The sequence below is a fragment of the Bombus pyrosoma genome, linkage group LG1 (assembly GCF_014825855.1).
Source record: "Bombus pyrosoma isolate SC7728 linkage group LG1, ASM1482585v1, whole genome shotgun sequence".
Taxonomy (NCBI): Eukaryota; Metazoa; Arthropoda; class Insecta; order Hymenoptera; family Apidae; genus Bombus; species Bombus pyrosoma.
Window position 1 is genome coordinate 2,392,919 of NC_057770.1, and position 16,797 is coordinate 2,409,715.

The following is a 16,797-nucleotide window of genomic DNA, read 5'->3' on the forward strand; positions in this document are numbered from 1 at the left end:
CGACGCCTCCACGGGTGAAAATAGAAAGCTGCAACGAAGGTGCAGATACTGGGAGGGACAGCAAGGGGTTGGTGTGCCGCGGAGGAACGGGTATATAGCGATGCACGTGAAAATGTCAAGCGCAATTTCTGAAATTCCATCGTGTCGCTTCCCCGTGCCACTCAAATGCCGCGCTACGCCCTCTACCCTGCTCGTTTTCCGTCCCTTGTCCGCCAATCTGTAAGAGAATTTCTCTTTCCCTCTGCCTCTTACTTCGTTCTACTCTACTCTCTCTCTCTCTCTCTCTCTTTCTTCGTCTCTGGCTGCTCCGATCTTCGTGACGGCACACCGGAAATAGACGTTGATCAAAATTTCACGAACTCAATCCAGAAACGCGTTATCCTCGCGAGGATCGGTCTACGAACGATTACCATGATTCTATCGAAAGAAATGGACAAGATCGATCGTGCCGCCGTTCTCCTGGAACGGTAAACGTTCGTTCTTCCCGCAGCCAGATACAGTAGCAGCGATCTCGGCAGGTTTTCTATGCGAAAATAAAATTTAACCGCAACACATCCCGTCGGGGAACTCCTTTTTATTCCGCTCCATCTTGTCCTCTGACGTGACCCCGTTTCCAATTGTCCTCTCGCGGCTTTCCGCCGCGGTGCACGTGCGCGGCTGGCAGCTCGCGTTCCGTGACGTGCATGCATGCCACGATGCAGCAAAAGGAAGACGTTACGCCGAGCACGGCAACGGGGAACGTCGGCGTCGTCGACGGAAAGACACGCGTTCCATTTACGCGATAGAAAAGCCTTCCTCTGGTTGTACCGCGATTTACGCTGCCGCAAAGCTGACGATGTGTCGCGAATGTGGTGAAAGGCTGGTGTTTTGCCAGTTGATTCGGAATCAGATTCTTCTTGTATGCGACGGTTAATACGATCCTCGCTTTTATTTAATGCAAATTATTTATGCAACGCACCTCCTGCCTCTGTAAGACTGAACCACTGGCCGAATAAATGAATAGTCGGTTAATCTGAAAGTGTAAATCAATTATCATTCGTTGATTATTATATCATACGAGCTGCTCAAAAACCATACCGATCAGCTTGATAAATTACAAAGTGCAAACACTGAAGACATTGTGAACATTATTTTTTAATTACGTTTCTCGACAGTGAACCCGAAGAATTTGCAGGAATGGAGTTAATCAGGTTGGCCTTCGAACTTTCCTGATCGGATAAAACGAAACCGGTGGTCCACCGTAATTGATTTTACGTAAATCACAATCTAGTATCGTTGGAGGTTACGAATCGGAGAACTGCTCTCACCCCGTTTTCGTTAGTATGGTATAAACGCTGTAGCTGGTAGCGAATTGTATGCGAAACACGTGTATTGGTTAATGAATATGATTGTTCGTCGCGAGCATATGTTGATTTTTCTGTATTCGGCTGTCGTCGTGTAAAAGGGGACAAAGTCGCGCAAAGGTCTCGACAGCGCCTGTTTCAAAGTGGCAGAGTGGAAAATCGGGACGGCGAACAATCGGGACAAGCCGGGGAGGCGACTGATTCAAAGGAGTAATTGTTGTAATACGCGGAGTTGCATGCGGCGAACAAAGCTGCGGAGCTTTTGTGTCGGTGCACGCACCACGCATGCACGCGTACTGGTTTCTTTGCGGCTGTACGCCGGGAAAAAGAAAAAGAGGGATGGCGAGAACGATTCGTTTGCAACCCCGAGTCGAAACAAAATCAAGCAACGCGAACCGCGCAATTTTTACGTCTGCGGCGCATGCCATAATCCGTAATTCTTACGTTTGCGGGGACATTATGGCTTCCATGACCGCATGACCGTTCCGTTCGACGCGAATGAATAAACAAAAAGGTAGAGGGAAAAGAGAAACGAACGCTACGTTGACCGCGGCGGTGATTTCTACGGTTTCTGCTTTTAAGCGACTGTCGTTAAACGCGGAACTGCCTGAAAATCCGTTTAATTCCCTGTATTGCGGCGTGGAAACACGAGGCGGTGTCCTTCGCTCGTTAGGCAAATATTTCGAACAACGCGGGTCGTTCGATCCAACAATGAACAGTATCCCGACGTAACAAGCAATACAGATCTCGTCGATTTATTATACGGCCTCTATTTAACAATACACTCAAAATCCATCAAACAATTTCAAGAGCACGCGCAGCCTGCAACAAACCGTCGATTATTTCGATCCTTTCAAGCTACGCACGAATCCCATAGGCAGGAAATAACTGGCTAATCAAGCTCACAGCGCATCGTCCATCGACGAAACAAAACTCATCAGGCAAGCGCGAGCCGGTGCCACGCTAACGCCTAGCCTGGAAGCAGAGCTGTGGTTCCGCGAGCCAGCGGCAATTCGCGTAGCACGCGAATACGCAATTATTTTTAATTGCACCGGGGAATGGCGATTGCGTTCGGGGTTTCCGCGGCCGCATTAAAATGCGTCTGGGTGTAAAATTGAAACCTGCAAATCCGACGGGTACGCGGACGACCGGAGGCCCCACGTGTTCATTGGATAATGTGATTTTCAACAAATAATTTCGCGTCGATCGCGCCCCCCAGTTGCAGCGGCGGTTTCGCGTCTGGAACACGGAGCTTCCGTACGCCTGATTCGTCTCGCGGAGGGTCCGGTCGACGATTAACGCGTTTCGTGCTCGAAAACGTCGCGAAATCGCGCCGGAACGACCGACTGGGGACAAACCGGCCTAGTTATCGTGGTTCGTTCGCCATTCACCCCTTGGGGGAAACCGGCCTCGAAACGATTTTAAGTGGCCTCCCGAATTATCCCGAATCGCGCCCGATCAGCCGTGTTATCGCGATTGCCTCCCATCCTGCCGCGTTTTAGCGGTCCGCCGACGAACTCGTTCCGATTTCCTACCTTTCACGATTTCGCGAAATAATCGTCAATTTTGTCGTAGACCAATGGCTCGTTTTATTCGATGATCTGTTTATTGTTTTATATTTTGCCCTCGAATATTTCGTTCCTTTGGCCTGATAGTGTAATAATACTAATTATGCGACTCGCGCAATGATTAGGTTTGATTTATCTCTTAGGAAAGGGGATGGATGCCTGTCTAGTCGAAACAAAATTGCTAGCGGTGAATTAGCAGTGGATAACGAAGGGTTAGAGATATGTACATTGTATGACTCACGGTTTCACGAGTTAGGGTTGCACGGCCGCCTAATAAATATTTTTACTCGACTCTTCTACCTTCTTAAGTGGTCTTAAGCAATCTTAATTCACAATTTCATTACTGTTCTTGCATCATCGGGGAAACAGTTCTAAAAATAAGCTTCCTCTCTAGTTTCTTTCGCGGAGATCGAGCCGAGAATCGAAGCGGAGCGAACCGATTCGACGATCCGATAAGCGCCGGCGGATTCTTAGAATTTCTGCGCGCTGTAAGCCGCGGGAATGCGTTCCGCGAGCGAGGCCGCACTACGGAGGACTCGATTACCGATCTTCAAAAATACAGAGAGCCAGCGACTGGTTCCGGCGGTGGTTTCCAAGGAATCGTATTCAGTCGAGGGAAAAATCGGCCGCCCCTGAGATTACGCTGTGCGCCCAGCAGCGCGTAGCCAATTGTACATGTATCGGATAGGCTGGAGTAGGCGCGCGCGGCGAACTTTCGAGAGATGGAAATCACGTTGTCATCGAGTTTATCGCAATTATCGTTACGCTCGTACAAATACAGGCGTCCGTGGGAATGTAATTAGCTCGGGACCGCCTGAGCAAACAATAACGTTTCGCGGAGTAAAGAGCGGGTGCTCGCGAATTCGGAATTTTTCTGCTTCGAGTCAATAACCAGCCGCACTAAACGCGCGTTCCCTACGTTTTACTACGCCAGCGTAAGAGTTTCGCGGGTAGCTATCCTTTTGTGAATTATCGCCGGTGGATGTGGCAAACGTTTTATCGTATTTTGCGGCCTGCTTATTAAGAGCGGCCTTAAAATTACAAACTATCTCGTTTAATCTTGCATTTAGCTGGCTGTACCTCTGATCTTTCAACGATACCGTTCATTAACAAACAAAAAACCTGGGCAGAATTATTACCAACTACCCTATGAATAATCTATACCAGAGTTATTATTCCAAATTCTACATTCCATGTTCATACGGGCTGAAACGACACGCTCTTGACACGACTAATCAACGCGAATCGAGGTACGGTTCGTGTTTCGCGTTTCGCGGCGAACCAGCGAGAAAACCTGGATTCATCGGTGCATAAACAGACAGGGAACGAAGACGGGAAAGAATACGAGGATCGATGACGCGATGTGAAGAGCGCGCGTGCGGCGGAGCAACCTCGTATACCGGCGATGAAAGGAGAATCGCACGCGGTCGGTTCTATTCAACGCGAACGCACGCGGATACCCAGGTTAGAAGAGATAACCATCGTTGGATTAATTATGCGTAATGCGTCGGACATGTGCAACGCGTGCGTGCGCGCGCTTAGACGCGCAACCCGAAGACCGCCACTCTCTTCTGCTTATATTCAATTATCATTGTTACTCCGGCAGTTTACGGACGTTTCCGCGATAATTACGGTGCTCCGCGATTGCACGTTTATCCTGCCAACTCGTATTAACCGCCATTGAACAGCAACGGTAACGGGAAAGAGACAGAGAGGAGGGAGACTGTGGTGCACGTTGTCCAGCGAGCCGGTGCGCAGACACGGCAAAGTTCGAAAGGAAAACAAAAGGGTGGCGAGGGTACTGCGAGACTGCCACGCGACTTAATTAGGCTCGTTGGAAAAATTCACGCGGTCCTGGTTGCGCTCGTAGCTGCGGCGTGTTACTCGACTGCTGGCACTGCTCCAGGTATCCCGGTCGTTAGTACCTTTGAACACTTCCACGGGATCGTGCTCCGCTTGCGAACTGCATCGTAACGCGGTCTCATGTAAATCAAGGTAATACTGTACGGTGGGTGTCCAGTGACGGATGTGGGAACGATGATTGGCTCGAAGATCGAGTTAGAGGTGTTTGGGAATGTTGTTAGCTTAACAGTGGAGCCACCGGGCTTTGATTGTACCTAAATGTTTCGTACGTAGTTAACGAGAATTAGAGCGAATGGGCATAGTAGAAGTTCATTTATTCGATTGAAATTTTAGTCGGTGATTAAATGAACTTCCGCTAATTGAATTCGCATAGCTGCAGATAGACTCCTATTATGTCCGTCCACGACATATTCATACAAACGCGCTTCTATTATACGTATAATTATGTTTCCGTTTCGATGAACGTAAACGTTAATGTTACCAAACGCGTCTGCATCGATATAACTGGTCACTGGTCAACTGATTTGATAGTTCGTTAAATGTCGCTAAAAAATTAATCGAATGAATAAATAATCCGTAGGATATAAAAATTATCAACGATTGACAAAAGTACATGAAGAAGGTGATCGTCATGTGGTCGGATTTCGCGCGGTCAGAAAAAACGAGAACGAAAACATAAGCGGCGCGACGTCGAACGGAAATAAATAGTTCGGGAGTTTCTGCTAGGATTCCGGTTGTGCAGTCTGTGAAAACGTGCGGAGAGGGAAACACGGTATTGGCGTTGCCGCGTTCTATTTCCGTCCCTCTGTTTTTCGTAGCCCTTTTTCTCTTTGACCGCTGCTCCGTTTCGTTTCGTTTTCTATATTCTTTCTCTTCGTTTCTCTCGCCGTTGGCCTCGAATGTTTTTATCCGCCGACGTCCCATTGTGTGGTGCCCGCTAAATGCCGAAACGCTGATGCGAAAATTGTTTTCCTTTTTTGCCTTCGTTAACCCATATTCACGGTGGCGCAGAGCAACGTTCGGCTCGAGGTTCACGCGCCTAACCCTCGAGAGTAGAGCTGGTCCCGCGAACAGGAGCAAGCATGCAACCCTTTCCTCTTCGACCGCATTTATTCCGTTCGTTCTCTCTGAATTAAGCTGATCTATACCGTTTCACCGACAACAGCGTTGCAACTTTCTTTCCATCGTATATACGCTACGCTTCGCGGCAGTTGTTGTCGATTTTGGAAAATGGAGTCGATAATAGGAGAACGAGAGAGAACGCTGTACGTCCGTGAAATTTGTCGCTCGAACGCTTTAGTCAAAGTTTCGTGTAAGCGTAGTAGTGGTAAACCCATTTTCACGTAAAAAAAATCCACGCGACGAGACGCCGTCATCGTTACGAATTTCAGCAGCGATAGGAGAGCAGGTGCGTTAGCTGGATTAGGCGGGAAATCGCACGGATAACATGTTTTCCTTCGGTAATGCCGCGCGACAAAGGGATTTCGCGAGAATGCGACTGACATCGAGCTTAAAGCTCGGCGGAAAAAAAAGCGGGCGCGATGTGCGTGGAACGCGCGTAAACACGCAGCGCGTTATCCGAGCAGATGGGCGCGATCATCCCCGATGGATCGAGGGAATTTAAGCAAGCCTCCGCGCGTTTATCCGGCTTATCGAATCTAATCTCGCGTATGAAATACTAAATGAAAATTTTAGAAAATACGAAACATAAAGTTAAGAAGATTATAATTTCCAACTAAACGATTCGAAGCTTGAAACTTGAAATTCTAAGAGCTAGAAGTTTGGAATTCGAACACGCCTTTGACACGCTCTTTATTCGTTAAAGCTACAAGACACGAATTTAACCTCTGAATCGTACCACCGACCAGTCCACATGTTTCTACGCGAAAAATGTTCGGGCGTAATGAAAAATCGCGTTGCCGTGCGGTCGGTGTAACGCTCGCGGTAGCAATTACTCTCACCCTCTAACGATGCCGGTTGTTTTGTTTGCAGGCGTAGTCGGAGCTCGGAACTTCACGATGGAGTGCCGCAAGGGTCGACGGAAAGGTCTACTCAGTGGCCTGGTGTTTGCGTGGCTCCTAACCAGCGGTTGTACCGTCGCGGCGCGAAATATAGGTGAGTGCCAAGGTATTTACGATTTCAGCGCGCGCCGATTCCAAACCGGCGACCTGTCCACAGGCTCTCGGTCTCTGTCCTTGTGTCAATTAAGGCTCCTCACGGAGGAACGCGCGCGAATATTTACGCGTTGCACGTGAGCGAGACCGTGTTCACCGAGTCCCTGAAAAATTACAGCTTTCGAGTCGAACGTGAGTTTCGACTGGCTAACGACGAAAAGCCTGTGGCCAGAGTCAAGGGAAAAGGCGATCGACGCTTTTGCTTTGTTGCGCACGGATAATTGGTAAGAAGAAAGTACTTTCCGCCAGTCCAGATACCGTACCGTATAGCTTTTTGATTGCTGTCGATGTTGAGTCTTGGACGATTCGAACAACCGCCGTTGTTTTTGATTTTTAAACATATCTATAAAGTTTGCAAGTATTCTCGAATTAACTTTGCGTTTTATTAGTGTACATAAAATATTTATTGTTTGCTAGAAACTATGTTTGAGTAACGAATTATCGTACTTTGGACATGCCGAAGAAAATTTCATCTAAATTCTAAGTGGAAAAAACGGATATAAAATATCAAAGGAAATATAGCGTAACTTCGCTTCTATTTAACTTGTCAAAAGATTAGCTTCCCCAATTTTTAGCAATTAGGTATCGTCACGTTTAAAAAATATTTCATCCGCAATCGCTTATTTAACTTTCAATAAAACGAGTTTCGGATCGTATCGAAATCAATCCGTCCGATTCTCGACGAGTGGATGCCACGCAAAAATAGTTATCGTCGAATGTGGATACACGAGTGGAAGGTCGCGCAACAACGCGGACGCGGGCGGGGGTGGGTTTTGAAGCGGTGGTTTTGCTGGTAGCAAAGGGGGGTCGACGCAGATCGACGCACTGCATATCCGGTCGAGCGAAACCGCAGCACAGCGGCCGCGCTTACGGGTTGACCGTTGAAACATTTATCGGAAAGCAAACACGGTGTGTTTAATAACAAGGATGGAGGTAGTCGGTTGAGATGTGTACACTGGCCGGCCTGTTACATTTTACTATCGCCGTTGAGGATCGTCCCTTCGACCCCCTCGAAAGACCCTTAGGAAACGGACCAGCAGGTTGACATCGGTCGTAGCTACTTAGAAGACCAGTTCTGTGTACGATACACGCCATGCCACATTGAGGATTAACTCGTCTGTTAATCGATTTAGGAGAAACCGCGTGTGAAGTGATATCGTTGCGGGAAGAATCGGCGAGGGTGTGTTTGTCGGAGTCGTGGAGCAATTAGAGAACAAACACGCGTTACGGGGTTAACTGTGGTTAAATATTTGGAAGAATATCGCGACAGACGATTGGCTGGATAGTAGAGACAAGCAGGAAGAATTGTAATTTGTGGGAAACATCGGGGTGCGTTTTATCGTTTTCTTGTTTATCCTAATATTGTTTTAATAGAGCAGATGTTTTCCGTTATCAAACCGATATAAAACGTTTCACATTCTTTCGTGAATTATTAGTTGCGACACGCAACGTACGCGGTTCGTATTCCATGCACGAGTCCGCAGGTAAAAAGGGTGGAGATTTGGTTGGTTGCGCAACCAAGCCGAAGTTTCGGGACGCGTGCTGCACACACGTCGAAACCGAGCATTAACGAGCGGCAGTCTCGAGAGCGATTTCGAGTTGAGAGGGGTCGAATAAGGAGCAAACCAGGGTTAGGGACGAGAGAAGAGTTTCTCTCTATTCCTTCGCGTTATCACACACTTCGGTGCACCTAATCCGCGCGTAACCATAGTCACTGTATTTCCACTGTTTTGCCCTTCGTTCTCCTTCGACGTCGTATCGCGGATCTCACCCTTCGAACGCTCGAAGGAGAACTCGTTCTCGTCCATTCCGTTCGCTCACCGACGCACACGGAAACTCGCGCGATAGATAAATCAAAATCTCCGGCATTGTGCGGCGCGCGGTCGACGGCTCAGACGGCTTTTGCAACGTCTTTGATTTCGCCATGAAACGGAAGTAACGCTCGGGCAAAAATGGCAAGGGGTAGATAAAGAGCTAAAAATGGGCATGACGTGACCGTTTCGAACAACGCACGTTTCTATCTTCCATTTATTCACGATACTACACGACTCAATTGGTTGTGCGATTCTGAAAAATTTTCAGATATTATTTCAACGACCATCCCTAAAAATACCGATATTGCTACATCGAAATATTCCGTTTCGTCTCTATATTTTTTATACAGTAAATCCATAAACATTCGTGGTCAACATACATATAATATCGCGACGAAGATCGACTATAAGGCAAAGATTGAAAGGAAATGTACGAACATAAAGGGCGAGTATAAAAATCATAGATATACGAAAAGTAATCCTTTCAAGTAGAGTATATCTCTGCAGAAACTGAATCGATGTATTATTTACTCGTAGTTGAGCATTTCCGTAAAACGTAGAAGACGTTAAGAAAAGATGTTTCGGAGATCTACGAACTCGTACGATCGCCTTTACCGACCGAAACGGAACAACTTCCAGTTGTTCCTCGATCAATATCGCAAAGTGTTCTTCGAAAGTTCCAGGGAAGCCAAACAACAAACACGCGGTCCAGACGAGCCACCTTTAAATTCGTGCCAAACTCCGCATCAACCCATCGTGTTCGATTCAAAGCGTCGCGGCGATAAGGAATACATACAACTGTGGCGTTCGTCGACGTCGTAGTTGAGAGATGTTCCGTGCAGATGGTAGCGGAAGTGCGCCAGCTCAACGTCGCGTCGTTCACCAGCAACCGGCCAAACAACCTCGTTCCGTCTCAACCGACAAGCACCGCGCCTCTGTTTTCCTACCTCTTTCTCTCTGGCTTTTCCGGGCTAACCCGGGAAACCGTAACTTGCCGCGAACCCTCGCGTCTAAGATTTGTGGTACCATCGGCAACACACGGTGGCCCCAATTTACTGCGCATTACGCCGCTTTTCCAGGTTGTTTCTCCTCCACAGTAGTTTCCGTTCTTCCAGCTTTTCACCCTCTTCCCGTTCCCTCTGATCCGTTATCCCGCGCTCGATCGGTTTTTCGCTATTGGACCGCGCACGCTGTTTCCACGGCGAACCGAAGTTCCTTGTTAAACTTCTTCCACTTTCGAGTTTCTGCCGCGGAACATAGTTCCACGGTATTGGAAAATTGTATTAAAAAATTAGATGGCTCTTTCGTTTTCGAATCGATTTCCTTCCTAGACAATTATCGCATGGTGTCGAAGTTAATTTCAAAGTCGCTTGGGAACGCGTTCGCAGTTTTATAAAAGGACTCGTATAGCAATCAAACGGCTTGTATTATAGGAATTCAACGATAATTTTAATTACCTACGATCTTCCATCGATGTAATAGTAGTTGGGATAATTTGATTCAATTGGTAGGCATTCGTTTAATCGGACTCTAACTAAAATTTCATTCCAATAAATGGAATTTTACTGTATTGCGAATCGAAAAGTATAGCAGCGTTACGATGATGGAACGTTTTCCGAATTCGTTAATCTACCTTGGTAATTTTTCTACCTTCACCGGAAGGATGCGATATAGATAGCGTATTTCTTTTCCTGCTCACGGTGCGACGCATATGGTAGCTGGAGTTCAACCACGTAACAATGGGCAGCCGACTACGAGGCTCGTTGAAAGCCGCTTCAACGTGACTAATCTAATTTCCAATCATGCGCGAGCTGTTGCTGCGAGCACAGTTCGCTAGCTGTCTCTTCTTTCTTCTTCTCTGTGTGCCCTTCGGCGTGTTTTCGTCGAGTTCATTGAGTTCTATGCGATTAGTCGTTCAGACGGTAACGACCTGTCTGAGGAGCAAATTTAACTGGTCACTGACATTCGCCTAGCGGTTTGACTTGTAATTATAAAAAGGAACTCCGTTAATATGGCGCGGTATTACGATTACACGATTTAATCCGTTTTTCGATTGTTTTATTTTCGAATTAAATCGAGATCTCTCAATTTCGTAACGACGCTTTTATAGTATCGTAAACGATTTATCATATTATTTACACGTTGTTAATCTCTTTTTACGAGGACAAAGAAGGATAATTAAAGAGAACGTCTCTTCCATATTAGCAATTGGCAGCGTAAATTCCTTCTGCGGTTGTATCTATAAAATCTTTATTACGGTGGACATAATTACAAGGCGACGATAGTATTCTTCTACGGGTTTACTAGGATGAGCAGGTTTCGACGCTGCAAAAATCTCTTAGTCCGATAGAAAGCGAGCGAATAAAAATTCCGCATACCAAACTACCCCTTTCTCACTTTAAACTTCTTTCTCATTACGGTGTCGTTCTCTCTATCGCTTCTTCCGGTTCACACCGGCGTGCAACTTCGTTCTCTTGCTGCTCGCGTTTTCCAATTCGCGCCGAATGGATCGGTCGCGCGGAAAATAAGAGATTGCCGTGATCTTCGCGTCCCTCGTTGTCGTGCTACCTATGGTTGAAAGAAGCGAGCAAGAAGATAGCAGGAAGGAGGAAACCGGAGCAGGAGTGAGGGAGGACCGGAGAGAAAAGTAGAAGCGAGTCTTTCAGCCGGAATCCCGGGACGTGGTGGTGGTTCCATGACGAGTAGAAGGAGGACTTTTAATTCTCGTGACGTTTACTTCCGGCGTACGTGACCCAGTTCGCTCGCCAGGCGCCTCAAAAATTGCATCCAACCTTGGCTCAACCTCTACGTCAACCTGTTCTCTATTCGCGCTGGATCACCTTCTCTCCGGCTGGTTTTTGACCGTAATTGAAAATCTTCGCCCTTCTTTGGTCGCCCATCGTCGCTCTTTCTTCTTTCAACCCGCGTTTTTTCAGCTCTGCCGTGGCCGCTCCCCCGGTGCCGACATTTGCATAGAGCAGTCGTTGAGCGGCGCGCTCAACGCTGGATTATCGTTTCCTTTTTATCGGGGTCGTGGCATAGTTCGCGCCACGTTAGCCTGCTCAGTTAGAGAAATTGTTTCCTCCCTGAAGGCTGAAGCGTCGACTCGACCCAGCCCGTTACGCGAAACCGAGGCTATCTCGTTCGCCAACGACTTATATTCTCGTTGAAACGGGAAGCGACTAAGTAATTAACGATATCGTGTTCGGTAATGCTACGTTAAAAACTTTTCTGTATTCTACACAAGTCGGTTCGTACGTTTTTACGGATGGCGAAAGATCGATCGACGCGGAGGATTTTCGCTCGGTGATTTCGTTTTCATGGATAATTTGCGGAAGTTCCACCTTTAATTTTATGGAATGTAAGGGAGCAACCTGTCGACGATCGTACGAATACACGTGCGAGCGGAAGATCGATCTGGCGTTCCGCGAGAACGGAGCTACCAGTGTCTCTCGAACGGGGCACCCATCAGTTTCACTGCTTACGACGGCGTCGCGCCCCGTCCCGGATTCCGCGACGTAATCGATTTCCGATTTCTTAGTGGCAGCAATTTTTCAACGCTCCGTGAAAAATAACTCCGGAATAAGCCGTGCTTTCCAGCGTTGCGAAACAGAGGCCTTCTCTCCTCGTTCATTCCTATCGTCGTTGCTCCTACCCTCTTCGTTCTCCGACTTATGAGAAGTTAGACGCCAGTCCTTGATCCTCGTTCGATCCATAATTTTATCACCGACCGCGGTTCGCTCTATGTTGCAACGATTGATTGCGGTAGACACACGAAGAGGAACCATCATACAGGGGTGAGCTAAGAAGGGTTGGCGTTATCTACTTAATACATACATTACATTCGGCTATACTTCTTGGCCCGTGTTAACCGTTTCCGAGTGCAAGTCGGCGGGTCCACGATAAAAAGGGGATAATAGGCGGCTTAGGGTGCAGGAGGGGCGACGCGAGAGAGGCACGCTCGATGGGAGACAACCAAGCTGCTTTTCGGCAAAAAGCCGCGGCTAAAGGGTACAGAGACAGAGAACGAACTGGGTGGATGAAGAAACGGTGCTTTATTAAGACGTACGAAATGCGGGGGTGGAACCGTTCACGATAATAAAACGATCTCTCTCTCCGGTGGAACTCGCGCGATCGCTCTATTGTTCCTCGCTAATGCACAGCCCCGTACGAATTCGCTTCTCTTTCTCCCTTTATCTTCTCCTTCTCTCCTCTTGTTCGTCGACGTTTCCCCTGTCACCGTTGCTCTGCCTTCTCCGCTTGCACCCGCACTTGACCCGCTTCCGAGCTTCTCTCTGCAACCGATAGAAAACAGTCGATACACTCGAAATCGTTTCCTATTCCGTTCTCTGGCCGGAGGCAACGTAACTCACCCTCCTCGCTTCCACTTCCTATTCGATCTCTGTTCCGCGCTCTCCTCCGGCTTCTTTCGCTTTTTCTTCCTCCTCGTGCTCCTTTTTCCCGGTCACGCTCTCGTTAACATTCATACGAACGAGACCTTTTCGCTAAGTCGACTCGCCCCCTCAAAGAGAGAAAAGAGCCTCTCACGGTCTCTGGGGTAACCACCACTCCCTCGGGCCTTTTCCCTGCAGGGTCGACCGACGTGTACAAGCACAATCGCGCCTTCGTGCACAGGCGGCGGATTTTTTCGGGGGTTAAAATCGCGTGAAAGCGGCTCCAGGGTCTCGAATCTGCTTTTAGCAGGCAGTTACTAATAAGCGTACCAATGGAGTCACCTTCGTATCCGGAAGGTATTCCCTCGTGTTACGACGATTCGTTTTATTCGCGTCTCTCGATAGTTGGACGCTTCGTTTCCAAAGAACGCGCCAGCGAAGAGAAGAGATTTGAAAGTGGAAGATTTAGCGATTGTTTCGGTTATTCGGAAGGAATAAATATCGCGGAGGTATAAAGTTGCTCCGATAAACCAGTTAAATAGTGCGAAACCTGTCCGCTTAATCGCGCCGTCCAAGTAAACTTCGTGCCTAAAAGGATGAAGCGTGTTGCGTTACAGAAGATTTTTACTATGGCGGAGGCGAGGTGCAGGCGAGAATACCGATATCGATTTTCGTGAAATTCGAGAGAATATCGCGGCGTTAAGGGAAGATTGCCGACGTGACCGACTCGTTTCTCGGCTCGAGTCTATTGATTTTTTAATAAGCGCGCCTTTTTCCCAACCGATCGACGAGATAAAAGAAAAAAATAAAAGAAGGGAAGGAAGAGAAGAAAGTAAAGAAAAAAAAGGAAGGAGAAGGGGAGAAATAAGAAAGAAAAATGAAAGAAGGCAAGAGAGTGGCTCGGTAGCGGACTAAAACTTCCTGTCGAAGTTTCCCAGGCGCATTAATGCGCGCCAAATTAAACCGAAGTTTCTTCTTCGGCCGGCGAACTCTGTTAAACCGCTTTGTAAATTCCTGTCTAGCCCGTAGCTCCTCGTCCTCGCGAACCGTGTAAAACGATCCGACGAAATATTGCGGCTCCGTATCGACGTATCGAGGTCAGACTGACCACCGACGCTGATATACCTTGACTCTTATTTTTTGGTCAACTCCGACCACTCTACTAAGAACGCGGTTTCAACGAGAACGAAGATTTTAGGGAGTTAAAAGGTCGAGTTGCTTAAAAAAGACTTCGTTTCGTTAGACTTGATTGAGCGTAGCTTTTTATTTTTTTTTCTTTTTTTTTCACGCAGAATTAACGTCAATTTCGTGAAATCTTTATTTAAAGCTTCGTATGCGTTTCAGGAAGACTCTATTGTGTTTCTGTCTCTGTTGTTCGAGATGACTGCCATTTCGAGTAGAATAACGTCGTTCAAACTTACGATTCCATGTATCTCCTCGGTTCTTGTATTTAGAGGGGATTATCCTGTTTAAAAAGGTACTCGATCAAGCCGAAGAAGTGTCTCGTACCTAAAACAGTAAACGCTAACGAACACGTTGTAGCCGCTTCTTCGATGGCTGTCACGGCTCGAGCTGCGGTAATTAAGCGAAATCGAGGCGCCTTCCGTGGAAAATACGAGGATCTTACGTGAGACGAAGGTTCGTGGTTGTACCGCGCGATTCAACAAATAATCCTTATCGGCCGAGTTCAGGGGTATGCGTAAAAAAGCGACACGGCTACCGGTGCAGCCGGGGATCAGATTATAAGCCCGTCGCGGTCGCGCGTTACATTAATTTAGCGCGCAAGCTATGTCTCTCTCTCTCTCTCTCCCTCTCTCTTTTTCTGGCAGGTTGCTTCTACATTCATTCTCCCTCCGGTCCCGGTTGGTATGCGCGGATTACAAGAAGCTCGTGTACGCTTCCTGGCTGCACGCGCCTGCTTTTATAAGTGGACATCCATTCTTTCTTTTCTCTTCTTTTCTTTTTCTTTCACCCCCCGCGTCCGGAAATGTTTACAAAGACGAAACGAATGCAGTTACGTCTCCTCTTGAAACGGTACCTCCGGTCCTCTGGTTATTTTGTTACGAACAGAGGAACCAGTGATATATTCCCTCCGAATGGCATGAAAAGAAAGAATTATGTTTATTGAATGTTTTAGGAATATTTTACGCTCTGAGCAAGCCGCGTAAGATGAGTCGATAAGCATTAGCATTTTAAGTAAGTTTTTATCGGTGTCCCTTATCGTACGAGCTTGGAACTAATGCGAAGGGAAATTTCATAACCCCATGGTATTTCGATGCTTTAACGAGTGTCCCATCTAGAAGCAAGGTAGGGGCTTGAATCGCGGAAACTGTAAATCACTGGTGCGCAGACTTTTAAAGAACCCTCCTGTGCTTCCGTAATCGACCAACGAATTCGGTATACGGTGGCAATAAAAGGCTACCGTTTCATATCGCGCGCACGCGATAAAGCGCACAAAAGGATCGTTCGAACGCTGTGCTCACCACCGATTTCATATTTCTCGTTGTAAATCCCCGGGCGGAATGCTTGATTCCCTCGTTCCGCGCGGTACCACGTCAAAGCGGAGCAAAGAGCGGAGCGGCAAAATGAAGGTTACGGTACTCTATGGGCGATTCTAGTTTACGAGGGAATCGCTTCGCGTCTCATTTACACCGTACGTGGATTCGGTTAAATTTCGTTCGACGCACGATCGCAATTTTATCGTCTGTTCGCGTTGCAGCTAGTCGCCGCTGCCGCCGGCCTGTTTACACGCGCCAATTTCTCCGGCCGATAGCTGCAGACGAGTTATTCCACTTCTCCCGCCTGAGAAATTGATTCGCGAACGAACGAGCGCCCACTCGATCAACAATAACTGAACGACGCGAGCACGCGTGCTGGCGACACGCATTTCCGCTAGTAAAGCATCTGGATACACGTTGGCACTCTATTCGCGGAATTCTCTTAAAGGACAGGAAGGATCGTTATCGAGTGCGACAAATTGCTCTTCGCTTCTCCGCGAAACGAACTTCCAAATGGGTTGTAGCTTCTTGGTGAAACGACCGTGGAAAAACGAATGCCTCTGGCTTGGTTTCTACGACCATTACTTCGATTGGAAACAAAAGCCAACTTGGTTACTTAGGTTTCGTGAAGAGTTACGTTCCGCGTTCTCTCTCAAAATTCTTTACGCGTCTGGAGGTCGTAGGGGAAGAACCCGATAAGACATCCTATTTGTTAGGGCAACGGTTTTAAAATTCACTACTACGACCAACTTCGTATTACGAAGATGACATTTTTGTCTTTATACTTAATTTCTAAGCTGAACGTATATTTTTTCATCGCGTTGAAAATTTCGAAATCTCAATAATCGCATCTTTGACTTTCATAAAGCTTTGTCAACTTTCAACGATTATTTCTAAAAGGCTTTCGTTTTTAGACCTAACTCTATCCACTCATCGTGTTTCTCTCCTGCCAAATTCATCTTAAACTGGCGGTACGCGTAAAAGTTTCCTCCGTGCCTGTTTAAATTCATGCAAAGCCGGTCCCATGGCTTTTTACGCTGGTACTACCGCCGAACTCGAAAATACAACAGTTTCCTTTATCGCGCGAAAGTCACCCCCTAAAAATGTAATGGCAGGCGGTGGCGCGGCTAACTGGCCGATAAA

The 16,797-nt window shown here is 47.4% G+C and overlaps 1 protein-coding gene across 8 annotated transcripts in view; it reads left to right on the forward strand.

The window, feature by feature from the left end:
• The window catches only part of LOC122567462 (latrophilin Cirl-like), a 365,088-nt gene that overhangs the window by 126,197 nt on the left and 222,094 nt on the right, over positions 1 to 16,797 (forward strand). For all 8 annotated transcript variants that reach the window (XM_043726368.1, XM_043726624.1, XM_043726114.1 and 5 more), the window contains one exon: positions 6,767 to 6,889. In XM_043726368.1, the coding sequence (XP_043582303.1) occupies positions 6,793 to 6,889 (97 nt within the window). In that variant the 5' untranslated portion in view covers positions 6,767 to 6,792. The remainder of the gene's footprint in view (positions 1 to 6,766; positions 6,890 to 16,797) is intronic.